The 27332-nt window shown below is 41.7% G+C and overlaps 1 protein-coding gene across 4 annotated transcripts in view; it reads left to right on the forward strand.

The window, feature by feature from the left end:
* The window catches only part of TENM2 (teneurin transmembrane protein 2), a 1384955-nt gene that overhangs the window by 1039713 nt on the left and 317910 nt on the right, over nucleotides 1-27332 (forward strand). For all 4 annotated transcript variants that reach the window (XM_049874278.1, XM_049874280.1, XM_049874279.1 and 1 more), the window contains one exon: nucleotides 8220-8454. In XM_049874278.1, coding sequence (XP_049730235.1) covers nucleotides 8220-8454 — 235 coding nt within the window. The remainder of the gene's footprint in view (nucleotides 1-8219; nucleotides 8455-27332) is intronic.

The raw sequence follows: 27332 nt of genomic DNA on the forward strand, positions 1-27332 counted from the left end.
CCAGCCTGTGAGCTTAGTAGCCACAGCCAGGGCAGGGCAGGGTGAGCTGGGAATGAGCCAGTGAGCACGCCCTTGTTTCTGCCTCTGACAGACCTAATTGCTGCTCATCCCTCCTGCCACTGGTTATGGGAGTCAGGGATGCAGCAAAGAGGAGGAAGCTTGGGGAGGGCCTTTGGGGAAGGCCCAGAAAGGAGATTGCCTTGCAGTTTGACTGTTCTGGCCTATTTCTCCTGAATCAAGCAGCAGTGTGTGGGGCAGAGCTTAGAGGCAGGTGAGCGCCTCCAACTCCTCAACAAGATTTGGTTCTGCCATTTAAACAAATGCACAAAGAAACCAAGCCGGTTTTCCTCTGTATTTGCTAGGGCATGTGTAAGCCTGGGCAGGGGTCCTTGTTATCTCTCTGTGTGAGTGTTCTCTGTGCTTTGTGCCCCTTTGCATATGGCAGAATGGGAAAGAGACCCGGAGCTCTGGAATCATACAGACCTGGGGACAGATACCAGTGCTACCACTTACAAAGATATGTGGCCTTTGGAACATTGTTTAACCTTTCTGAACCTAACTTGCTGGATCTGTAAAAATGAGAATAGTTAGACAACCTATCCCATAGGAGCGAGTTGGGAATACATGGAAATGATTTATGCACAGCACCTAAAACAGTGCCAGACACACAGAGAAAGCTGAACACAGAGCAGCTATTGCCAACATTACCATTTTGCAGTTACTAATACCAATCGTTTTGTTTATGGAAGTGGAACACCACCAAATTCCAAGTTCCATTTTTGTGAGCTCTTAGGGAGAAGCTCGTGAGACTGCCTATATTAATGCCACTGGCCAAGTTACTTAGTTCCTATGCCCTTCTGTGGCAGAATTTGCAGGTGGAGGGGTCTAAGTTTGGTGGTTTTCCCCCCTATGTTGATTTGATAGCTCTCTCTGTATTAGTTTCCTAAGGCTGCCATGACAATGTACAACAAATTGGGTGCCTTATAAGGACAGAAATTTATTGTCTGACAGTTCTGGAGGCTAGGAGTCTGAAATCAAGGTGTCAGCCATGTTGTCTCCTTCTGAGAGCTGCAGGGGAAAATCTGTCTCATGCCTCTCTCCTAACTTCTAGTGATGGTTGGCAATCTTTGGTGTTTCTCAGCTTGTAGGTGCATCATTCTCATCTCTGCCTGCATCTTCACATGGCCGTTTTCTATTTGTGCCTTGTCTCTTTTGTTGTTTATTAAGGACACCACTCAGATTGAATTAGGACCAGCATGACTTCATGTTCACTGATAACATCTTCAAAGACCCTAGTTCCTAACAAGGTCATGGTCACTGGTGCAAGGATTAGGACTTCAACATATCTTTTGGGGGACACAGTTCAATTCACAATCCCCTCCAAGGGCTGCTACCTTAACAATCTAGGAAAACTGGGGCCCACAGTGCCCTAGGAAGCACTCATCATTTTCCCCAGAGCCATAATCATCACTACTATGTATCTCGGTTACCTAGTACTGCCATAACAGAAATTCTTCAAGTGGGTAACTTCAAAGAATAGAAACATATTTTCTCACAGTTCTAGAGGCTAAAAGTCTAAATCAAGGTCTCGGCCATGTTTTCCTGTTGGTCTCTCTTCTAGTTTCTGGTGTCTGTCGGCAATCCTTGGCGTTCCTTTGCTTGTCCTCACATGTCATCTGTCTTCTTCCTGTGTGTGTGTCTGAGTCCATTCTGCTCTTTTTATAACTCATAAGCGATTTGGTTTAGGACCCACCCTACTCTGGTATAACTTTATTAACATAACTCAAGAAAACACCTATTTTCAAACAAGATCACATTTAAAGGATCAGGGGTCAGTATTTCACCACGTATTGTGGGGGAACAAAATTCAATCCATAATACTGTGATTAATATAATAAATATATTGATTATAACAATAAGGAAACCCTGATGGCATAGCGGTTAAGTGCTACGGCTGCTAACCAAGAGGTTGACAGTTTGAATCCGCCAGGCGCTCCTTGTAAACTCTTATCGGGCAGCTCTACTCTGTCCTATAGGGTCGCTGTGAGTCGGAATTGACTCGATGGCAGTGGGTTTTGGGATAACAAATAAGAGCATATAATAATTATAATAGTATTTATTAATAGCTTACTGTATACAAGGATTGTGCTAGGCTTTTTACAACTATATTCTCGTTTGATTCTGTTACTAACCATATGAGAAAAGTAAAATTATTATCCCTATTTACAAATGAAGAAACAAACTAAGAAACAAATGTAGTTTTCTGGTTGTCACATGGCTAGTAAATGGACAAGCAGGGATTGAAACCAGACAACCAGCTTGGTCCTCTGCAATAAATTCCATCCTCCTTAGTTCTAACCAGAGGCAATTATTGTTCTTGAAGGTCCTCACCCCCTGATTCCCTCTGGCTCCCATTTCAAGGTCAAATTTCAACTGGATATCCTGATACCAGTTTTCATCAAGTAGAGACTGCCAATGTCATCCCCATTTCTAGCATCTTTAAATTGCTACCAAGATGTAACTTGTTCCATAGAGGTAGTTCAATAGAAGAAAGCAGTGAGTTTGTGATTACTTTATTATCTCAATGTCTGAGAGGGCTGAAATTTTTAAAGAGCAACAGTTGGCATGCCATTTTCCCGGAATGAGTGATTTATAGGCAGTTAGGCAGGCCCCTACTTTATATTTTGTTTCCTACATTTATCATCATTTTTAATCATCAGGAAAAATTGGCGTATACTATAAAGCAAGACAAGACTGTCTTAGTTTGTCCCTGCCCTCCCACCCCTACCTTTGGCAAGAGTAAACCCAGCCTAAATGCCTTCCCTGGCTGTTTATTTAGGAAGAATACCATGACAATAGTCAATTAGTAACAACTTACTTCCTTAGCCCCAGTGAAAATTCTTCCATTACATGTTATTTAAAATGTGGGCATTTGTTGTTGGCATACACCATTGAGTAACTCCAGTCTAGTCAACACAGGAATCAATACTCCCAGGTTTTGCAGCCTCCATATCTAACTTCCAACAAAGAGGAATTGCTTTATTTTTCTTAAGACAGTGCTGTCAACCAACTGGCATTTAGGAAGAACAGAATATATGAATGGCAGCTCTGTTAAGATTTAAGAAAAAAAAAAATTCTGGCACCAACTATCCCACCAAACCAAAAACCCACTGCCATCGAGTCGATTACAACTCATAGTGACCCTACAGGACAGAGTAGAACTTCCCCATAGAGTTTCCAAGGAGCACCTGGCAGATTCGAACTGCCGACCTTTTGGTTAGCAGCCTTAGCACTTAACCACTACGCCACCAGGGTTTTCAACTATCCCATAGCAGGTCTAAAACTACAAAAGCATAGGACGTTCTATGGACACACAGTAGCCTTTGTTCAAGCATTTAAGTTTTAAATATAAAAAAGGCACTATCTTTATAAATTTATTATCCCTTCTTGGAGCCTTACCTTTCCTTCCCTAGTTTTTAGTAAAGACCTACTAAAGCATTTCCTTCTTCCTAAGACTAAAAACTGCACAGTCCTAAAAATAAATTCCAACTTCTCGACTTCAGGTAAACCAAGTGCAATATAATAAGTCAGCATTACGATTTTAATGACAGTTGACTTTTGCTTGCTAATAGCATACTTATTAGGTCAATACCATGTAACCACTTGTGTTACATAGTTTTTCATGGCTAAATTGCATTATTATGTTATTTTATATTTATGTAGTAGAAGAACCATTAATAATACGCACATTAATTAAGCACAATAAATGTGTGGAACTTAAAATGGACCTTAGGCTTCCTTCATCAAGCTGAGTTATTCATTTCTGTTTCACCACAAATTGAAGACATCAGTTATCATGGAGAAAGGCTTTTCATGTATTTTGGCCTCTTGGAAAGCAGTGAGACATGTTGTAGGCCATTGCTGGCATTTTCAAAACAGAAAACCTTCACGTCCGGCGGTACACTGGATGACTTTAATGAAAACTGATAAATGCGAAACGTGCTTGTGATCATTAGTAATCATAGAGATGTCACATTAGAGGTACCTTACCCAACATACAAATTATTGGGGTATCTTAGGTTAAACTTGTTATTTGTTGTCATTGTTAGCTGCTAGTGGTGCAGCTAACAATGCTGCCCAGTCATGGGCTGTCCCCATGATTCACTGCAAATCGGACCATTTTGATCCATAGAGTTCTCATTGGCTGGTTTTCTGACGTAGGTCACCGGGACTTTCTTCCTCATCCTTTTTAGTCTGAAAGCTCCCCTGAAACCTGTTCAGCATCATAACAACATGCAAGCCTCCACGGACAGACAGGTGGTAGCTGTGCATGCATTTCATTGGCCAGGAATAGAACCTGGGTCTCCTGCATGGAAGGCAAGAATTCTACCACTGAACCACCAGTATCCTCTCAGGATAAACTAGGAGTCAAAAACCCAAACGCCTACCAAGTGGGAGCATAAATGCAAGCAATCAGCCAGATTAAGATCACACGGAGTGTTAGAGGTGGTGGCGACCTAGAGAAGCCCAACCCAACAGCATTCAGCTCTTTCCAGTTGTTGCCTTGAGGGAGTACAAACTTAGGATTTTGTTTTCTCAAGAGAAACCAGAAATCTGGAACACTGTATAGAATTTTGACTTCAATTTTTGGTACTGTTTACTTTTGCATCTTACTTTAGGAAGTACTGATGAAGGTCTACCCAAATGCACTGCATGCTGCTTTTGGCTTGGGGGGCTTCCAGGTAGTGACTTCTGTCCTAGATAGAGGAAGACTAGGCTTATCTCCTCTACTCAAATCTGGGCTCCTGAGAGCTGCAGTTATGTCTTGCAGATGCTTTTGTCCTCAGGAGAACCGAGCAATGTTCTATGCACAGGGTTTTTGGAAACTTGCCAGGCATCAGGGAGTATGTTTAGTTCTTCACATCCATCGTTCCCTTTTGACTTTTGCAGCAACCATAGTGGGTAGTGACTGCTGTTTTCACCATTTGGCAGATGAGTAAGCCGAGAATTAAAGAAATGAGGTAGCCTGCCCAGGTTCCCACTATTAAGAAGAGGCAGACCCAATCCTTGACCCCAGTTTTTTAGGTTTATCTTCCCACCTCTGGCTAAATGTCCCTCATAGGTGCCCCCGCAGCACTCGGTATAGATCCAAGTGGTAGTATTTACCACTGTGTATGGTACTCATCCTTTCTGTGTATCTTCTACATATCATTTTAAAATATGACCGTTGGATAGATAGATAAATGATCAAATAGAATAATGTCACCATGGAAATGAGCAAAGGTAATGAGAAGAACATCTTCCAATACTGGGGACCCTCTCTAATTTTTATTATTGTTTCTGATAATTTGATTTCTTTGCAGAGAAATAGCATGTTACTTATAGGAGGTCAAGGTGAATGGAGAATTAAGTATTCTTTCATCTTCTTTTTCCCCCATGAAACTCTGTTGTTAGCTGCTGTCAAGTTGGCCCCCAACACCATGTGTGACAGAGCAGAACTTCTCCATAGGGTTTTCTTTGCTGTAATCTTTAGAGAGGCAGATCACCAGGCCTTTTCTGCCACGGATCCACTGGGTGGGTTCAAACTGCCCACTTCAATTGGTAGCTGAATGCAAACTGTGCCACACAGAAGCCTTCATGAATCTTTAGGCCTTCTCTTTTGGGAAAAAAGGAAGAAAAGATCTTGACATCCCTTCCATTTTACTGGAAAACCTACAGTGCACTTGACCACAGCCTCCAAGTCAGCCCTTCCATGCCCTTCTCAACATCAGCCTCGGAATATCATGAGCACAAAGGTATCTGTAGGAATTCTGCCCACACGTAACACAGACAGACAAAGCAGGCCACCCAAGCTGGAGTAGGCAAGGAAGCCTTAGCTCAGAGTGAACTGACAAGAAACAGGAGGCTTGTGGTATCTCAATTAGGGAATTCAGTCCAACACATGGCTTCTTTGTACTTTGGGAAAATGTGTGGTCTAGAGAGCTGGGGGTGTGGGTGGAGGAAGATGGGAAGTTAGAGCTTGGAGCTGGGGAGGGTGGGCTCTCACTACACTGATTCACCTCATCTTCCCGAGGCAATTCTGATAATTACCTGAATAATGGGGAACAATGACATCACTTGGATAGGAGTTAAAAGAGGGGGAAAGAAAGGCATGAAAATTCATTAGCCATGTGCGAGGGGCTTGGATGGCATCTCTAAAGGCTCATTATTACATCATTTCACCTCTTCCACCACCTCTTTCCACGAATACAAGACAGACAAATGCTAAATAACTAAGTAATAATACATTACTAGGCAGACAACAATGCCAGAAAATATAATAGCCTGCTACAGCTATGAAACTCCCCCCAAAGATATATTTAAAATGTCACTGATGCATAATGTCAAAGACGAATTACGAGTTCACTTGGAGGACGAGATTTAAAATTTTTACAACACTACAGTGCCACTTCCCCCTGGGGTTTGTTTTAGTTGTCTTTTTCTAAACATCCAACAACAACAACAAAAGATCTCCCAAGTAATTCAGCTCGGAGATGCCAACTTTGAGAAACCAGTTTCGTTCCTGTTTTTCCTTCTTGTTTTTATTGGTCACGATGCTCTCTCCAAACCTAGCATCTTCTTGACACGTTGTCTTTCCCTGGGAACATTTCTGCGGGCTTCGTGGGAACCCTAGAACGTAGATTACACCTTTTGGAGATGTAGCTCGGCCACATACGGAGACAAGTAGTTGAAATTTGTGTCGAATTGGTTGTTTAAATGACTTGAGCCAACATCTTAAAGCCGAGACAGCAGGGGCTGAGGCTTTGAAAAGTTGGCAGGGGCCAAAATGACAAGGCACAGCAGTCACCTGGTGAGCTGCCAACCCTGACTGGAGGCTTCAAAAAACTTTCTCAAAGGACACAAATTAAAAGTCATGTTTCGCCAGCCATTAATACCAAATTATAGACTCACAGAGCTAGGGACCTACTTTCATTTTCAGTACGCTGGAACTATTTCACGTCGCAGACTTTGAATCGGTTGCTAGGAAAACCCTGTGTGGCGTTGCCATCTATGGTGATTTTTACAAGGGGATATTTGCAAAGGTATAGTTTTCCTTTGTGAGTATTTCCCTGCCAGGAGAGAGGATTCCTGTATTAGAAAACAGGATGCAATTTGGAATAAGGGTCATGGTTTGAAAACAACCTCCTCCAGAGACTGAATCCTCGGGGTTCATCTCTCAGAGGAGAAGTTAGAAGCCTGCCGATCTGAGTGGGCTCACAGGTGCATCTTGTTGGAAATTTAAATAAATGATAACTTAAAAATTAAATATGTATGTATACACCCACATACACATGTGTATGTTTTAATTGGAGATAACTGTCTACATTTAAAAACTCAGGAAATTTTTAAATAAAGCTCCAGGTTTTCAGCTTTCCTAGAAGAACCAGAATATATGGCTGCCTTGACCCTCCCTCATTCACATATGACCACAGGTGCCTGGAGTCAGTGGTGGCTGCTCCCCACCCTCTCTGTTCTACCTCAGTCCACAAATGGCCCACTTCACTTTCCTGCCTGGTTCCTACAAGTATTTAAATTTGTTCCCCCTGACTCAAGTGGGCATTGGTGGTTCAGGGGTAGAATTTTCACCTTCGGTGCGGTAGACTCGGGCTCCATTCCCGGCCAGTGCACCTCATTTACTTGTGGAAAAGCAGCCCATGAAAACCCTGTGGATAACAGCCGTCCGATTCTGTTGTACAAGGTGTTGCCATGAGTGGGGGGCTAACTCAATGGCAGCTAACAACAACAACCACTGACTTACAATATACCATATTCTTACTACCTGTAGCAAGATTAAGTATGTTTGAAGAATGTGTGCAGTGTACTGGTTTACCGGGAAATGGACTAGGGACATGTAACAGTGATGCCTCTCGAACATCATCTTACTTTCATTGCCTTATTAACATGTATCTGATAATTCCACTGGTTACCTCCAACAGCCTGGTTTTACTTAGTTTCTCATCATTCTTCATTTGATGCCTACAGATAAATGAACATTAAAATATATTATGTATCTGTAACTCACTCTGGGATGCTTTATGCTGTCTTACCTGTCTCTCTAGTTTGCAGCTTTCAGCAATTGTCAACAGAGAGACTTTAGCTCTCAACTCTGCTCTGCAGGTTTGCAAAATGCAAACCTGAGATTGTGACCCACAGACCCTGACGGCTGTTTCTTTTTCCAGGTCCTCCAAACCACCACAGCCAGTCGACTCTGAGGCCTCCTCTCCCACCTCCTCACAACCACACGTTGTCTCATCACCACTCCTCGGCCAACTCCCTCAACAGGAATTCTCTGACCAATCGGAGGAGTCAGATCCACGCCCCGGCTCCCGCGCCCAACGACCTGGCAACCACTCCGGAGTCTGTTCAGCTTCAGGACAGCTGGGTGCTAAATAGCAACGTGCCACTGGAGACCCGGTAAGTCCCCGGGTCTTTCTAGTAAATTTCCATCATGGACACGTGCCCATCACCCTATGCCAGAGTCACCTACACATAGGCCCTGCGTGACTTAGAGTTCTAGTGGGGGAGACAGTCTTGGCATAAATAATGCCACAAGCTTCACCAACCTCCTTGTTGTTCCCTGGGTAATTTGACCCTGGACAGCAAGTTGATAGGTATTTCTTTGTTCACATGTGTCTCCTTTTAAAGCTTGTTTACTCTCTTAGACAGCTTTTGTGTACCCAACTAATAGAATTAGCATAACATATTTTTACTCAAAGGCTCATGGGAAACATGCTTATAAGGGTATATTGACTGAAAGCGGCTAATAAATTATGCATTTGGCCTTTCTTGAAGTAATAAATGAAGACTCATTTGAAATTAAGTGTTTGGGGAGACCTTGAGAAACAATCCCTGGTTCCAGACTGACAGAAGTATAGTTTTAATTTATATTTCATCCAACATGCAGTCTCACTTTAATCCCTCCTGTACACACTAACAGCTTGATGCCTGTGGGCCAAACAATAATGTACAAAAACAAACAAGAAAAGAGGTGCAGCACTTACGTTAGAAGGAAAGACCTTGAAGTGGATCTCCAGGTCTGGGTTTGTTTTGTTTAGCCTTTGCTTCTGTCCTTTTTTTCACCTTCGCTTCTTGTCTTCCAAAACCACACGCACCATAATGACCTGAAGGGCGGGCCCATCAGTCATAGCGTGGCTAGCTGGAGTGTAATTGACAGGGAAGGCTGTGTGTGGGTGGGCCAGATATTGAAAGTGGCCTTGTTGCTCCATCCCCAGACGTTTTCATGGTATATGCTCCAATTGCTATTTTTTCTTTGTTCACAAGCACCATGGTGACTAAACAGACAGAGGAGCTGATTCATATCGACCCTTTAAAAGTTCTCAAATAGTTTTTAAACTTTAACAACTTAGGTTTGAGGAAAGATAGAAATAATCTGTAATCTTTCTAGTAAATTTCCAGTGAATTTCCTGCACGTACATCTCTGCAAACAATTTTGAAAGCCATAGCATTTGGTGTTGTTTCTTATCTGTATTTTTTAAAACCAAACCCATTGCCATCGAGTCAATTCCGATTCATAGTCGCCCTGCAGGGCAGAGTAGAGGTGCCCCCATAGGGTTTCCATAGGAGTGGCTGGTGGATTTGAACTGCCAACCTTTTGGTTAGCAGCTGATACCTTAACCAAAGAGCCAGCAAGTCTCCTTTTTTATAACACCTCAAACATTAATATACCATTGTCACTAAAATAATTCCAAATTTTAATAAATTTTGTTTTCTGACAGTTACAGGTTATTTTTAACTCTTCCTCCAATCTAAATCTCTAAATCTTAAAATATGTGAAGTCAGTCAGAATATATGTGCATATATTATACATATTTAATAACCCGTACTGATATAGTAACCCACTGGTAAACAGCCTTGCTGAAAGGTTTCATGGCTAAAAGCTGACTGGTCCACCAGGCTTGATTCAGGAATGACAAGGGTATTGTTGCAGTTCATGGTGATCTTAAAGGCTGGATAAGATTTCCTGTCTTTTTACTCCCCATATTTATGAACTTCCATAGAGTTTGTCAGGCGTTAGTCAGCATATTTTTACAGTAACAAGCTATTGTTTGAAAAATAGTTACTGAGTATAAAGTTTACAAGAAGTGGACTAGACGGAGAAGGAGGAGGTGGTGATGGTAGAAGAAGAGATGAAGGGGAAGCGTAAGAGTCGTTGTCATAGAAAACAGAAGAGATGGAAAGAGGAGGACCAACATCACCATTACCAACCAGTTTTTATTGTGTATTTTGTATATGCCAAGCATCAGTTTTTTACCTGCTTTATCTCAGTCAAGCCTGAAAGCAAACCAGTGAGGTAGAAAGGAACTATTATTATCACTATTTTAAAGGTGGAGAAACCAGGTGTAGAGCAGCAAAATAACTTGCAATAGGTCTAGGGTTTCAGGGAGATGGTAAATTATGAACCACATTGGCTGGAACTTCAGTGATTCCTGTCCAAAACATAAGGTAGTGAGATGTCTGATGGGTGATGAACTCACAACAGAAAGCTACATTTATTGACTTAGTTATTACATTTATGTGGCAAAATCCATCAAGAGTGTCTGCTCCTCACAAGGAGCCTCCCTTGGCGATAAGAACATGCACACCACATAAATATAGCTCCTAAATTCCAGCTTCATACATAATCAATTGGTTTTCCAGAAGATTTATTTATTGAACAATCATTTCCAACAAACTCTCTCCTTGACAAGAGTTTGGTAGAGAGGTCCAACAAAACCAAGCAGATCACATTTCTGTTTTCCTGAAGAAAGCTCTCCCAGAACTTACTTTCTGATCTGTAGAGTCCTTCCATGGATCCCTTGGCTGTCTGGCATTTCTCCAAGGATTAGGTCTTCTGAATGATGGTTTTGGCAGTGGCAAGTTAAGGATAAAACTTGGGGGTCAGATAGGCTTTCTAAAACCTTAAAGCCTATCAGAAGGAAAAAAACAAGTGAGATAAGCCAAGGATTAGGGAGTATACAGACCTTTGGGATGGGACTATTAGAAAAGATCAAGCGCAGGGCACAGAAGTCAGCAGACATTTGAAACTCCATCCATGGAACTGAGTACATAGAACTTGAATGTACAACTGGTCATTTTGGAAAACTTCAACAGTAGTCGGTAGAATTGTTGAGCTTTAATTTTCTCTTTTAAATGTTATCCATTAAGTCTCTAATTATCTAATATTTACTGAGTTCCTAGTATATGCCAAGCACTATGTTAGATACTGGGGAGATAGTGATTAATACATGTCTCCTGCCCTTAAAACTTGTCCAATTAGAAAAGGAAATAGTCACATAAACACAATATATATAATAATGAAGGTGTAAAAGTTATAGTGATTGCAAAGTGGAAGAAGGAATTAACTCTTCCAGGATGGTCAGAAAAAGTTTCACAACTGAGAGGATGCTTGAGCTGGGTTTTGAAGGGCGAATGGGAGTTTACCTAGTGAATAAGTGGAATAAAGTCAAAGATTATAGCATTTTTTTTCCATTCTGCATTGTTTTGTTTTTTTCATATGGTATTGGCAACTGAGGACCCTGGTTGCCGTGAACAGTTTGCACTCAGCTACTAACTGAAAGGTTGGCAGTTCAAATTCACCCAGCTGCACCATGGCAGAAAGTCCTGGTGACCTATTTCCATAAGATCACAGCCATTGAAAACCATATGGAGTGCAGTTCTACTCTGAAACACTCGGGGTTGCCATAAGCCAGAACTGAACATATTCACTCATTCAAATGCTGAAATAGTGTGAGTTTTTGGAGTCATTCTCTTACCCAAAAGTAAAGTGTAAATATGGGAGCCCTTCTTTTTAGGGGCATGATGCCATGTTAGGATTCCTGTCTGTAATATCAAATGAGAATTGGTTAATCACATCCAGGAGAGAGAACCATTGAAGGGAAGACATTCTGGAGATTGATCATGATCTAGTCAACCATTTTGAAAATGCAGTGGAAATTTACAGCTTCAGCACAACTACTCTCATTAATACAAACTTCTGGGTATAATGGAAGAATTCCATAACTCTGGAAGGTGATGAGCAGGCATTCTGCCACCCCCAGAAACTCTAAGCCAATTCCAACATGTTTCTTTAGATTGGTGGGCAGCAGGGCTCTTGACTCTCTGCATTGCTCTTTGTTGTTCCCATCTATCTTAATGAGGCATGTTAGGTCTTCACTAGACTGTGCTTTTCCCATTTTTTTTTTTTTTTCCTATGACAAGTAGAATTGAAAGTGCTGATTAGGGAGGCATAGCCAGAAAATAGGACTCTACAAATTTGGAATTTAACACCCGACAAAAAACCATACAGGGAAAGTTCCATATTAATGTTAGCCATCTAAAAGAATAGTGCATATAAATTTCTAATACCTAAAGCATTCAATTCATGTATACACCATGCTTTAATCCAAGAAAAACCAAGCATAGGGCAGAGGAGATAAGTGCATGCAGTCTGTACTGTTTTTCCCAAATTAATGTATAACAAAAGTACTCTACCAGCCACCTTCCTCACAGCCTATCCACAGAAGGTCTTGGAACAAAGTCCACTTGCAATTCTTCTTGGTTGACATCACCTATCTAGTCCTTCATCTGCTGAGAGCAACAAGGTCAAGAATCTTCCTGGCCGGCTGCTGCTTTGGGAGTTTCTGAAGTCAGCTTCTCTTATCTAAAACAGTAGAAAGTAACTCTCTGACAGAACCTAACTTTCCTTCCTTTGTTCATTTTGCTGAAGCAAGCTTCTCTCTCCACATCTATGCAGGCAGCAGGTCACTAAAGAGAATCCCTAAAAAGGACAAAACTTCCCTCTGAGTTTACTATTGCCCTGAAATACCAGTAGCTGTAATTTTAGTTATTGAGATCATCAAGCTACAAAGAAGTTTGCAAGTTGAAAAAAAAAAAGAAAATGGCATCCATTATTCATTCAGCATATGTCTATGAGAACCTACCAGGCACCAGGCACTGAGAATTCAGCAGTGAAGAAGAAAAACGAAGTCCTGCCCTTACAGAGATTCTAAGCTGGTTGTAGATAGATGAGGAACAGTGATTATACAAATGCTGTGTAACAGCAAATGCCGTGAGTGCCATGTGAGGTATCACAGAGAAGGCAGGCCCATGACAAATTCACATTTAAACTGAGACCAAAGGATGAGTAGCTGTTAATCAGCTTAAAGAGTGTGTCTGGTGGCAAAAACATTGACCTGCTGGGGGAAAGGAACACTAAGCTAGGAAGGTAGGCAAGGCCAAGCTTTGGGCTGTTTTCAAGATTTTGGATTGTACCCCAAGAACATGGAAAATTCATTGAAGCATTTTAAGCTGAGGAGTAAAATAATAAGATATAGTTTTGTTTTGTTTTGTTTTCAATTAGGACAGCTGCCAAGTAGTGAATGGATTGGTGGGTGGGGTGGAAGGTATAGCAAGACTAAAGGTTCCAGCTTGGAACCTATTGGAGTAGTTGAGAGGAAACATGTCGTAGCTTTGAATAGGGTGGCTGTACTGACCGTGCATAGCTATGAGGTATATTTTGAAGGTAGAATCAACAAGAATTAATGATTGTTAGGATGTAGAGGGAGCCCTGGTGGCGTAGTGGTTAAGAGCTCATTTGCTAACCAAAAGGTCAGAAGTTTGAATCCACCAGGCGCTCCCTGGAAACCCCATGGGGCAGTTCTGCTCTGTCCTATAGGGTCACTGTAAGTCAAAATCGACTTCACAGCAACAGGTTTGGCTTTTGTGGGTTTTAGGATGTGGAGAGGGAATCCCTGGGTGATGTGCTTGGCTGCTAACCAAAAGGTTGGAGGTTCAAGTCCACCCAGAGACACCCTGGAAGAAAGCTTAGTGATCTCCTCCAAAAAAATCAGCCATTGAAAACTGAATGAAGCACAGTTCTGCTCTGACACACGTGGGGTCTCCATGAGCCAGAACTGACTCAAAGGCATCTGGTTTAGAATGTGAAGATGAGGGTTAAAAATTGTCAGTATGACAACCAATTTTCTAACGTAGAAGGCTGGGTAGATAGTGATGCCATTTACTGACGAAGGAACAGATTTGATGGCAGAAAATAAAAGTTCCGTTTTGGACATGTTAAATCTATGATACAACAAGAGAATTAAGTGTAGCTGTATTGGCAAACTTATTTTGATTCTAAAATAGTACATGTGACAGAAAAGTTATCTACTTACAAATAAAAGCATGTTGGATATATCCATTCCTCTCAGCTAAAAAATATCTCTCCAGAAATTATGGTGAATTTAACAACTCTTCTACATGACTGGAAACCCTGGTGGCTTAGGGGTTAAGTGCTATGGCTGCTAACCGAGAGGTCAGCAGTTCAAATCCGCCAGGTGCTCCTTGGAAATTCTATGGGGCAGTTCTACTCTGTCCTATAGGGTTGCTTTCAGTCAGAATCGACTTGATGGCAGTGGGTTTGGTTTGGTCTACATGACTATACAGGTCTATGAATAACAATTTTTCTTTATCAGATACTTTTTGTTTAGTACTGTGCATTACATACATGATCCCATCTTATCCCTTTACCTGTTCTATTAGACATATGTTACAATACCCATTTTGAAGGAAGAAGAAACTGAGGTTCAGAGAGATTAATTTACACATAACCATTAGTAAATGGCAAAGCTGGGATTTGAACTTGGATCTACCTGACTCAAAATCCCACGTTCTTATCTAGCTCCATTGGCATAACATAGTTTATAAAGAAAATGTTCTACATTCTACTTTGGTGAGTATCTTCTGAGGTCTTAAAAGCTTGGAGTGGCCATCTAAGATACTCCACTGGTCTCACCCCATCAGGAGCAAGGGAGAATGAAGAAAACCAAAGACACCAGGGAAAGATTAGTCCAAAGGACTGATGGACTACAACTACCACTGCCTCCATCACACTGACTCCAACACAACTAGATGGTGCCTGGCCACCACCACTGACTGCTATGACAGGAATCATGATAAAAGGTCCCAGGAAGAGTTAGAGAAAAATGTAGAACAAAATTCTAACTCACAAAAAAAGACTTACTGGCCTGCCAGAGACTAGAGAAAGCCCAAGAGTATGGCCCCCAAACACTGTTCCAGCTCTCTAATGAAGTCACTTCTAAAGTTCACCCTTCAGCCAAAGATTAGACATAAAACAAAACGAGACTAAAGGGGCACACCAGCCCAGGGCGAGGACTAGAAGGCAGGAGGAGACAGGAAAGCTGGTAACAGGGAACCCAAGGTCAAGAAGGGAGAGTGTTGACATGTTGTGGAGTTGGTAACCAATGTCACAAAACAATGTATGTACTAATTGCTTAATGAGAAGCCAGATTATTCTGCAAACCTTCATCTAAATTAAAAAAAAAAAAAGTAATTGTAAAAAAATCCCATGTCCTTAACCACCACAGGGTAGTGCTTTGTTGTTGTTAACTGCTGTGGATTTGGCCCCTGATTCATGGCAACCACAGGCACTATGGACCAAAACACAGCCCAGTCCTACACCATCTCCATGATTAGTTGCAGACTGGACCATGGTCATACATAGGGTTTTCATTGGCTGATTTTAGGAAGCAGATCACCAGGCCTTTCTTCCTAGTCCTTCTCAGTCTGGAAGCTCTGCTGAAACCTGCTTAGCGACACAGCAACACTCAAGCCTCTACTGACAGATGTGTAATGGCTGTGCATGAGGGGCACTGTCTGGGAATCAAAACCTAGACCTCCCACAAGGAAGAATTCTACCACTGAACCTCCAATACTTCAGAAAAAGCCCCCCCCAAAAAATCTGTGTTTATCCTTATGGCAAAGAAATTAATTTGCCCAGGCCATGAAAATGGTGAAGTCAATATATTAAAAGTGACATAAGGCAAGAAATCATTTATGCAATGAACTCTAGTCTGTTACCAGACACAGACTTAGTCACTGTCAACATCATCAGCCAGGCAAGATGTAAAGGAGTCTTTGCTGCAGCTCTGTGGGATCGGAGGCAAGCCAGGAATGGTAAATCTGAGGCCTCACTGCTCCGTGATGGTGGCAGCATGCGACACGTGTGAGCTGATTTACAGGGATTTAGTGCTCTGCATATTATCAGTTGTGAGAACAATTTAACACTGCAAAAGTAAGTACTGTGACTTTTTTAACTGCATGATTTGTAGATATTTTATCTTCCAAACTGGGCTTTAACAAATTGGTAAGAGAAAAGCAAACAGCTCCTGGTACCCTGGTACCTTGGCTTGACCATTGGGTGGTCCTTTGAACGTCACTGTTGGAATCCCTAGGTGGCACAAACAGTTAACACGCTCAGCTGCTAACCAAAAGACTGGAGATTCGAGTCCACCTAGAGACACCTCGGAAGAAGGGCTTGGTGATCTACTTCCAAATAGCAACCACTGAAAACCCTGTGAAACACAGTTCTACTCTGACATACATGGGGTCGCGATGAGTAGAAATTGACTCAAGGCAACTGGTTTATTTACTTATTTTTTTCCTTTGGTTGTTCCTATGGGGAGGAACCCATTGGTAAGCGCTCTGATAAAGGACTGAGCATGGTGAGTTGGGGAGTGGTACTGAAGGAATCTTTTTTGGCACCAAGATTTAGGAAACACACCTTTTTTTTTTCTTCAAGATTAAGTGATCTTGGTCTAATTTGGATTCTTTATTGGTAATATATATCAGGGAATGGAAACATAAGACATTTAGTAAATAAGGTTTTCACAGAGAAGCAACAAAATTATAGACTAGTCCAAACTTGTTCTCAGATTGATTTTTCTACCTACGGATTAATTTCCTGACAGGATCACTGACAAGTTTATCTTGAGAATATTAAACCAAGGTAACCTGTTTTCTTTTTTTTATTTTCTTAGAGTATCGGAGGGAGGTTTAAAACTAGAAATCATTCTGGGTGAATCACATGCATTGAAGCACTTTTCAAATCAATAGGCAACTTGATTTCTCCATATTGCAAAACATTACGCCCCCTCTAAATTCTCATCAGCGGCAACATGGAAATTAATGAGACCTTTAGGTTAGCCTTTCAAGCTCAGGCTTATTTTATAGCTTTACCTTGCCTTTTTGACACCATGATCCCGCCTGGCCACCAGCAGCATTTCACGTTGCAGTGCACTTTAATTTTGCAGTTTTCTTAGTCTTCCTTGGAAACTGGCAGCTTATTAATCTCAATAACTGAGCTGCTCAATAGGCAAGCTCACCAATGAGAAACCAGGCTGTCTTTTTTTTTTTTTTTTCTTTTTGGCAGATGGAGACTGGGGTTGGTTGTTGGATGGAGGCAGGGGGGTGAGGATGGCAGAGAAGAAGCCAGTGAGGAGAGGCACCTCAGACCTCATATCACTTTCTGACAATTGGCAGGGACATAAAGAGAAGCTTAGTCTAATCCAGTGCACAGCAATTTATGGCTTGTGGTGTTAAACACACTCAAGCCCATTAATAAGAAAATAAATAAAGTATGGTGGCACATGTGCAAATTACAAGGCACATTAAGAAGAAGCGAGCTTTATATCTTATTCAAGACCGCTCCCGCCTGCACTTGGTATGATCTGGGAACGTGAAAGCAACTGCGAAGGTGGAGGTACTGGAGGAGACTCTATCCTCCCTAAATTTGGCTCCCTCTAGAAAATTAAAAACCTACTAAATTTATTAAGGCATTGGGGACTTGAACTTCTTCCTTGCAAGTTACCACAGCTAAGCCTCTAGGTAGAAAGAACTTAAAAAAAAATCCATTCCCCAGCACCCTGTACCATGGTGACCCAACTACTGATCCAGGCCACCTCGTGGTCATGCTTTGTAAGCGCTGGACTCTGCCCCGAGTCTGTAAATGTTGAAGACTTTTGGGTTAAGTCGCAGCTGAAAAAAAGCCAAATATTTCCATCTCTGTCTGTGCCCTTTCACCCATTCAGCTAATATCAACTGTCGTTCCCTCAGGGCATTTCCTGAAGTCTTCCCAGAGGATATTTTATCTGGCTCAGACAGGGAGAGACTTGATGAAGCCCACATCCTTTTCTAATTCTAGCTCCCAATGACCCTTGTCTCTTCACAGAAGCCAGATAAGGTGTCTGTGGTCCTCCCAGGCAGGGGAAGTAGGCTTTGCAACTTTTCTGAGGTTCCTTTGATCTATTAGTCTTGGCCTCACTTTCCTCTGTGAATTGGGGTCTCACGTTCCAGAACTGCAATCCGTCATGAGGTACTCAGCCAGCACCCCCCACTGGCTCTGCACCCTTTAGGTTACGTGGGGGTGTTTAAGAAACTTCCCTTGCATAACTTTTTTCCCTTCCAACCTCTGCCCCAAACAATTTGGGACTATTCTGTGGTCTCATTTGTAGATATTCATTTTTCAAGGTCATAGCAAAGGATCCTCCTCAGGACTGTGTATTTTTAAATCCTCTATAGAATCTTTTTTTTTTTTTTTTTGCTCAGAGTAACAGTTTAAGGAGTCAACCAATGCCCCTGATTTCAATGTGCATCGTACTTAAAAAGAGAATGTATAACGATTCTTTTCCATTGACTAATTTGCTGGAGCTTCAATGGGGTATAAGCATCCACCGTAGTCTATTTCTCAACAATTAGCCTTCATGTAAAGGTGTTGCACACCAGTGACACGATGATTAAAAGCTTATTTTTAAAATTATTTGAGCCAATGGATTACAAATCCTGCACTCAGGGGAAGGTGGAAAATGTCACTCTTCTTGCATTGGCGTGTGCCTAGATAAGAATTTCAAATGGAAAGCTTAACCTTAGTGACTTTGTAATCTTCCATCAACCCAGATCCTCTCTACTGTACTTGGGAACATGGGATAAGAAGGCATAAGGAGATATGAGGCCGCTTTAAGCCCTTGGTGGCATCCTTGGGAAATCCGCCCACCTCCATCCCCACCGTGGGAATAGGAGGGTGCTATGTACACGTGTACTTTTGTAGGTGTTCTTGTAGTCAGCACACACCAGTTGCCATTGAGTTAACTCTGACTCATGGAGATTCCATGTGTATCACAGTAGAAATGTGCTCCATATGGTTGTCAGTGGCTGATTTTTCAGAAGTAGATCACCAGGCCTTTCTTCAGAGGCATTTCTGGGTGGACTCGAACCTCCAATCTTTCAGTTAGCAGCCAAGTGCATTAGCCCTTTGGACCACCCAGGGACACCTGTACTCAGTTTACGGCTGTAGTTTTTGTGTGTGTTAGTGCCCTATACTAGTGTACTATTCTTAGGGTAGGGATTAGTGTCCTACAAACGGAGCCCTGGTGGTACAGTAGTCAAGAGCTCAGCTGCTAACCAAAAGGTCAGCAGTTCGAATCCACCAAGTGCTCCTTGTAAACCCTATGGGTCAGTTTTACTCTGTCCTATAGAGTTGCTATGAAGTGGAATTGACTTGACGGCAGCGGGTTTTAGTGTCCTACAGCAGCTGTATGCTAAGGGCAGAGAACGGCAAAAATCATCTTTTTCAGCTTCTCAACCTCAGAATCCATGTGAGAAGGTGTTATGAATTGAATTGAGTCACCCTAAAAGATATATTGAAGTCCTAATCCCTGTACCAGTGAATGTGACCTTGTTTGAGGAACTGGGGTGGGGGTGGGGGGTCTTTCTTTTGCAGATGTTATCAGTTAAATTAACAAAGTAGGATGGATCCTAATCGCAGTCCTTTCTGAGTGGCATTTTATGAAAAAAAAGGAGAGACACAGAAACCAAGTGGCACACACAGGACAAGACAGCATGTGAGCATGTGTCTATAACCCAAGTAGTGCCAAGAATACCTTGGGCTACCAGAAATGTAAAGAGAAAAGGGTAGAGCTCCCGTAGAGCCCACAGAGAAAGCATAGCTTTGTTGACATCCTGAATTTGAATATCCAGCCTTTGGAACTGTGGGAAAACAATTTCCTATTCTTTAAGTCCATCCACTTTGTAGTATTTTGTTATGGCAACTGTAAGAGACTAAGACAGAAGGGAGAGATGTGGCCATGTTGAAAATCTTTTCACCTTCCTGAAACCACTAAACACTCTCTTTGGCTTTGGTTTTTAAACACAATCATCTCTTATTTTTGATCTCTTAATTGTCTGCCTGTGCCAAGTATTGTACTAGGCACTTTACATGATGTTATCTGGTCTAAACCTTCACAGAAGTCCTGTGAGGTAGGCGTTATTGTCCCCTTAGAAACCCTGGTGGCGTAGCGGTTAAGAGCTACAGCCACTAACCAAAAAGTCGGCAGTTTGAATCCACCAGGCACTCCTTGGAAACCCTATGGGGCAGTTCTACTCTGTTCTATGGGGTTGCTGTGAGTCATGGGGTCGGTTTTGGTTTTTGTTCCCATATATCAGGAAGATGAAACTTGGAAAGATGAAGTCTGAAACAGAATAAAGATTCTAGCAGAGATGGATTCAAGTTCTTAATCCAAGACACCAGAAATCTGTTTTCTGATATCATCCTTAAGCAATTCTCCTCTTGTAATGTCCTTATGGTAACTACAGGTAATATGCTTACAGCTTAGAAACCTGGCAGAAAATCTCTTCAACATCACTCCCTTGATTGAGTCTCAGTGAACCCAACTAACGTCACATGCCCACAATTTTACAACCCCTGAGGCCTGCATCACGTGATTAGTAGGGCCTGATCTTAGGGGAGGAAGGGAGACGTCCCATGACCAAAACAACACTGTTATCCAGTCAGTTCCAACTCATGGTGACCCCATGTGTGTCAGAGTAGAACTGTGCTGCATAGGATTTTCAATGGCTGATGTTTCAGGGGTAGATCACCAGGCTTTTCTTCTGACGTGCCTCTGGGCAGACTCGAACCTTCAACCTTTTGGTTATCAGCTGAGCATATTAGCCATTTGCACCACCTAAAACCGAAAACCAAATCAGCTGCCATTGAGTCAGTTCTGCTCATGGTGACTCCGTAGGGTTTTCATGACTGTGACCTTTCAGAAGCAAATTATCAAGATTTTCTTCTGAGGCACCTCTGCGTGGGTTGGAACTGCCAACTTTTTGGTTAGCAACCAAGCACATTAACCATTTGCTCCACTCAGCAACTCCAAAAAGGAGACTGTAAAATGGAGGCCTAGCAGGTAAAAACCACAGGAGCCTTCTCGACTAACACAGTCAAGTCCGGTGCTAGTTTGTCACAACTCAAGTGCCTTCTCTTGCTGCCTAATTATAGTGATTCTCTTCTCTGGGCACATACAGATCTGGTAATAGGGGAACATTTCAGGGCATAGGATTATCTCATTTACCTGGGCACGGGGCGGGTTACAACTGATTCTGATATGAAGCGGAGGGAGTAAGTTCCATTTACTAGTTCCCATCCCCTTCTGATTCATCACCCTCTTTGGTTCACTTCTCAAACATCCCATGACGTTACCTCTGAGTTCACTGTGTCCACTTAATGCGTTTTAACTTTTGTTAGTCTCCTGATGTCTCTTTTAAGCTATCATCTTCTTTCCTGCAAAAGTGCTTGGATTCTACACTTTCTAATTAAAACATCCTCATTTATTGTCTTACTAACCAGTGCTCTTTACGAGGCCTCATGATGAGAAAGTTAACTCAAAACATTTCGATGCAGTTCCCATCTCCTGGAAATGGCTGGGGATGTGGTTCTACCTTTAGAAGGTTGAATTACTTTGGAGAATTTTTGGGATTTCCTTTTTAATAAAACCATGAATGGGAAACATTTAATTCCATGCTTCAAATTCATAATATTCTTAGCAATGCATTTTATCTTCTTCACGGTGGAAGCCTTGGACAGGACATTTTGCAAGGGTCAGTCAGCTTCATAATGGGCCATAATGTGATTACATAACATCAAAACATCCAAAAATACAGCATGTCTCAATGTCAATGATTACATCCTTCATTATTTAAACTCTTGTGAATTAAGTTGATATTACTGTAAGGAGCAGGCTCAGTGTAGTTGAGGGGAGAAGTTAGCTCACATATATTTAAACCCACCTAAGAATTTCAACATAAAGATATATATGGCATCTTTATATCGAGGCAAGTGTGAGTACAAGATAGGAAGGACATATTCAATGGGTGTCTGGGTTCGCTCTTGTTTTCTGAGTTTTTGCCATCGTTTGCCTCGTCTTAGGAAATATGCAAGCAGTGTCCTCGTGTTCTGCCTATAAGGTGCGTCTTCAAATTCACAATATTGCTCAGTTTGGGAAAAGAAGAGAGGTGTTATCTTCTCTACACAGCAGATGCAGAAGGACTCTTTCAGAGAGAGAGAGAATAAAAGGTCTGATGATGTATATATCTTTCTTGGCATACTTATATGATTATATTTAAAAGTCAAATTCCTGGAAGTGGAATTGCTAGAACAAAGGGAATGTATAATGTGTATTTTGAATTTTGATAGATCTGTTTACTTCCATATCCCCGTTTCTGTGAGGTTGGCCCCTTGATTCTAATCACTGTGTTGGAAGGCCAACCAGGAGAAGGAATCAAGGTCATTGTAATTTGCGTTGGTTAAAATTGAGCCCTGATAATTTAAGAAAAGGACACTTCATTTGGCAATGCAGAGGCAGAATTTTCGACCTTGAACGCACATAAGATGACATAGTGGAGTCAACCCAATGTCTTTATTTGATGGATGAAGAGAGTGAGGCTGGCAGACCTCCATGACTTGCCCAAGTCCTCACGCTCACATTTGAATGTCAAGGCTGGACTAGAAGGCAGGTCCTCTGGCCCTTGTTTCACCACCACTCTCACTACTTCCTGGATGATTAGGGCACTTTGGTGCCTGTTTATCTGGCACAAAAGTCTTTATTTCCTTTTCTTTCTGTAACAGAAAGGTGAAGAATTTAAAGCAAAGAATTAGAGCACATAATTGCCGCAGATTTTGTCTTTTCAGTTATTTTATTGCAAAAATAATATATTTTCTTGGTAAAAATATTCAACAATTGGAGGTACAGAAGATGGGAAAGTATTATCCCCTGTCCCTCCATGCTAATTTTCAAGGAAAACTTAACTTGCAGATTTATTCTTTAAGCTTTTCAGAAATGTTTATGGATGTCTGGCTATATATCTTTTAAGTTTAATATAAATGGGATTATATTATACATACCATTTGGCAACTTTCTTTTTCAGTTTAATGAAATATTGCAGAAATCTGTCCAGGTAATTCCATGTAGACCGACCTCATTCTTTTTTAAAGTCTGCATAGTATTCCTTAATGTCATAATTTACTTACCCAGTCTCTTCTTGATGGGCAGTTAGATTGTTCTCAGATTTTTGCAATTACAAACATAAGTGTAATAAAGAGCCTTGTATATATATCTTTCTTTGCATACTTATATGATTATATTCAAAAGTCAGATTCCTGGAAGTGGAATGGCTAGATCAAAGGGTCTGGATAATGTACATTTTGAATTTTGATAGATTCTGCCAAATTATGCCCATTTCAATTTGACTGTTATGATCTCTCTTTATTCCTCCTTCTTTAATGGCCTGAATTTCCTTTATGGGTTTAAAATCAGAGCCCTGAAGTTTGTGGTGCTAGATTTTAGACATAGAATTGACAGAAACTTTTTTTTTCAAACAGTACTTGAATACCCCAGAAGCATCAATGCCCCTTTCTTACCTGCTGGCATAGTGTGAGAAAGACGCATCTCCGTGGGGGGAAATCTGACTCATTTGCTTCCCTTGATTCTAGCTGTAGGGACCTTTCTCTTTATTCCCAAATTGTACTACAGTGCAGCCTACGTGAGTCAAGACACCTAACTTTGTGCTGTCTTTTGTTTTCTCATTTACAACTTGGCAATGTTTAAATTTGCCTCTATTCCCGTCTACATTGCCCCTATCTACCTAACAGGGATATCATAAGAATGTCTAAGATCTTAGTCAAGTTTCTGAATTCCCAAGAGAAATGCCTAGTACGGCAGTATTATTGTTCTAACCATTATAGGAGAGCGTTATGATCAAGAGCTTAAAAACCTGGTAAGGAAGACAGCCATTTCTGTGAAATAAGTGTATGAGGGCTCTGTCAATAAGAGGCCCTCAGGCCAATTCTATGTTGTTTCTTTATCTGAAGCTCAGATTTTATGCTAAATAAGGATTTTTGTGTTCCCCACCTCCAGCTGGTAATTCCATGACCAGCTATGTGCATACTACTTCAGCTGAATTCAGCCAGCATTTGCTGAATTAGGGGCTGGGCACCAAGGGATGAAAGAGATACGGCCCTGGTCCTCTGGGAACTGCACTATAATGGGAGAAAGGCATTGGGCAGATAATTTATATTAATATAGAAGGTTGTAAGGTAAATATAAGTTCGGGGGACTATATGGGAGCACGGGGTGACAAGGGGCACCCACACCTACATACCTTCAAGGAAGTCTTGTTGGTAGGAATGTGCCTGAGACCAACTGAGACCAAGAATGAGAGCTACCCAGTCAAAAGGTCGTTCCAGGTAGAGGCAAGAGAGTAAGAAAAGGCCCAGAAAAGCAAGGGTATGCAATCATTCTGGATCAATTGGAGGAAAAGCGGAGGCCCAGGGCAGGGAAACCTTCAAGGCCAGGCGAAGCACCCTGCAGTTTATTCAGTACAGGATGGGGAACCTTGAAAGCGCTTTACATAGAGGCATGTAATGGTCAGATGTGCAACGAGGAGGAGGAATGGCCTTTGGTGACACTGCGGAAAGGCAGAAACCAAAGTGCACTGCAGTTAGCCTATGGGGTTCATGTGGAAGGGAAGCAGGACAGAAGGGAGAGATGGAGGGAGGGAGGGAGGGAGGGAGGAGAAGGGAGAGGGAAGAAGGAAGAAGAGAGGGATGGAGAAAGGGAGGAAGTGAGGAAAGGACAGAGGGAGGGAGGAAGGAAGGAAGGATGAGGAATTTTTTAAAAAGATATGTATATGTATCTTTATATATCAGCATTTATTGGGGCCCTGTTCAGTGTCAAGTACATGCTGAACCTGCCAATTAATCCGCCCAATATCCCTGCGGAATACTTTCAGTTGTGTTTACCATATTTGTTATCAGGAAACTGAGGTTCAATGCTATTAGGTTATTCGCCTGAGGCTGCATGGATTGTAGGAGGGCAGCCAAGCCCTGAACCCCATACACTGCCAACAGGTTAACCACTCACCACTGCCCTGCCCAGCCTCCTAGAATGAGCAGGTGCGGCCCCAGCTCAACCCTGACCATGACCTTTCTCCTTCTTCTTCTCCATCCACTAATCTTCCCCTCTTCCTCCTTGCCCCCTCACAGAAATGCAGAGGTGGCTTTACTTTTCATGTAACCACTTATGCTCTTGTAAAGCAAACCTGAGAGCAGGAAAAGACTCCTATTCAAGTCCAAGCCTTTGAGCTGCCTGCAAAAGGCAGTCTCGCCCGCCAAACTCTCCTTTAGGTTTTGTTTAATTCTGCCACTTGCAAAGAGACATGCCTGAAGGCGGGCACCTGCCTTTTAGCCTAACATGCCACCTCACTGTCAGGCAGTTTTCAATTTGCCCTGCCTCGGCATGTCCAACTGCATCTTCATCAAGTCTTCCAAGATGGCAGTGACAAGCTTTGCGGGTACTTAAGGCAAACATGCATGACAGTTTTCCTTGACACTTGCATCTTTAAAAAGCTTCACCCGGGGCCCTAGGAAACCCAGCATTTAAGAAACCAGGAACCTGCCAAGGAAGCTGAGCCTTCAGAGCCTGCTTCCCTGGGACTTGTTTCGTGATGGGGGTGCTGTAGGATCGGCTTTGAGAGTATATGAAGGACCATGGTGATATTTATGTGTGGATGCTAAATGATGGTTGCCTTTTTTAATGTCATTTTCTGATGACTGAAATGTATGGCTGTGTTCTGTGCGTTGTCAGTGGTTATGTGGCTGGCCTACAAACACACTTAAATGGCACAGTTCTGCAAAAGTATTCATTTCTGTGTGTCCAACAGATACATGTAGGCAGGCGAACGTGTCACAGGGGTTGCTGTAAAGCTTAATTAATATCCCTGAAGAGCTCTTAGATCATTTCATGAGGAGTGCTAAATAAGAAGAAAATATCGCACCTATGGATATTACACATATGAGGAAATTTGTGGGTAAATATGCAGATAGGTGTTCCTATATTTGCTTCCACCTCAAAGGGGCTGATGTAAATTCAAATGAGAAAATCAATTGTGTGAAAGATACCGTCTTTTATTTGAGGATTAAACAAAGTAAGAGTATCCCAAACTTAAATGCTAGAAAGCTCTACATTCTGGTGTTCAAGAAGCAAGTCTATGATATGCAAAAATCGACTCTTTTCTTTCTTTTTCTTTTGTTTTCTTTCTTCTCTGCCAGTCCCTAATCTTGGATTGTTCTGATGATTTAACAATTGTTGATAGCTATGCAAGATTTCAGGCAAATCAGTTTGATTTCCTTCTAGGCCTTGAAGAAATCCCATAAAATGTCTAACTTGTCTCCTTTCATTCTTACAGCATACGTCTTCCTTTCTTCCCCTGCCCTGCAAAGGGTCTTGAACACCTACAAAAATCTAAGAAATAACCACTGTTGGGCTTTTTTGGTTTGGGTTTTGTTTTGTTTGCTTTGAATTTCTTTCATTTTTTTCAATTTAATTTATTTATCATAATCATATAGAAATGCAGGGAAATGAATTAAAATTTCATTTCTCAAAGTTGTGCTCCATGGAACACCAGTTTAAAGACTAAGAAGAGGGATATTTATCATTTTGCTTACTTATTTGACCACATAAGTTTTATACCTATGTATATGTGTATACCAAGGAGACCTGGGGCCACAGTGGCCACGATGGTCAAGCACTCAGCTGCTAACCAGAAGGTCATCCATTTAAACCCACCAGTGGCTTTGTGGGAGAAAAGACCTGGTGATCTGCTCCTGTACAGATTATAGCCTAGGAGGCTCTATAGGGCAGTTCTACACTGTCCTATAGGGTTGCTATCAATTGGAATTGACTCAACAGGACACAACAACAACACACATGTATGTGATCAAATAAGTGAAATGGTAAATATTATATAAAGCATACTGGGATATTTGGGGTATTTAAGATATTAAAGGCTTATGGAGACTTGCAGTCATCACCATAATTTTATTTACCCCAGTATTTCCCAAATATCATAGAGTCCTTTCTTTACCTAAAGTTCTTAATATACAAATATCCTTAGTGATCCGAAGAGCACACCTTGATATTTTCTTACAACTCATATCGTCTCAGGTCTCATGACAGAAATAGGAAACCCATAACTTCTTCTAATCCTTGCTTGAAAAGGAGCTTGTGATTTTGTTTTCTAAGATAAAACTTCATTTTCCTCTCAGCCTAAACTCTCGAAATTCAACAATGCCCACATTTATCCACCAGTTTCTGCAATATTAG

This window comes from Elephas maximus, chromosome 2, assembly GCF_024166365.1.
Source record: "Elephas maximus indicus isolate mEleMax1 chromosome 2, mEleMax1 primary haplotype, whole genome shotgun sequence".
NCBI lineage: Eukaryota > Metazoa > Chordata > Mammalia > Proboscidea > Elephantidae > Elephas > Elephas maximus.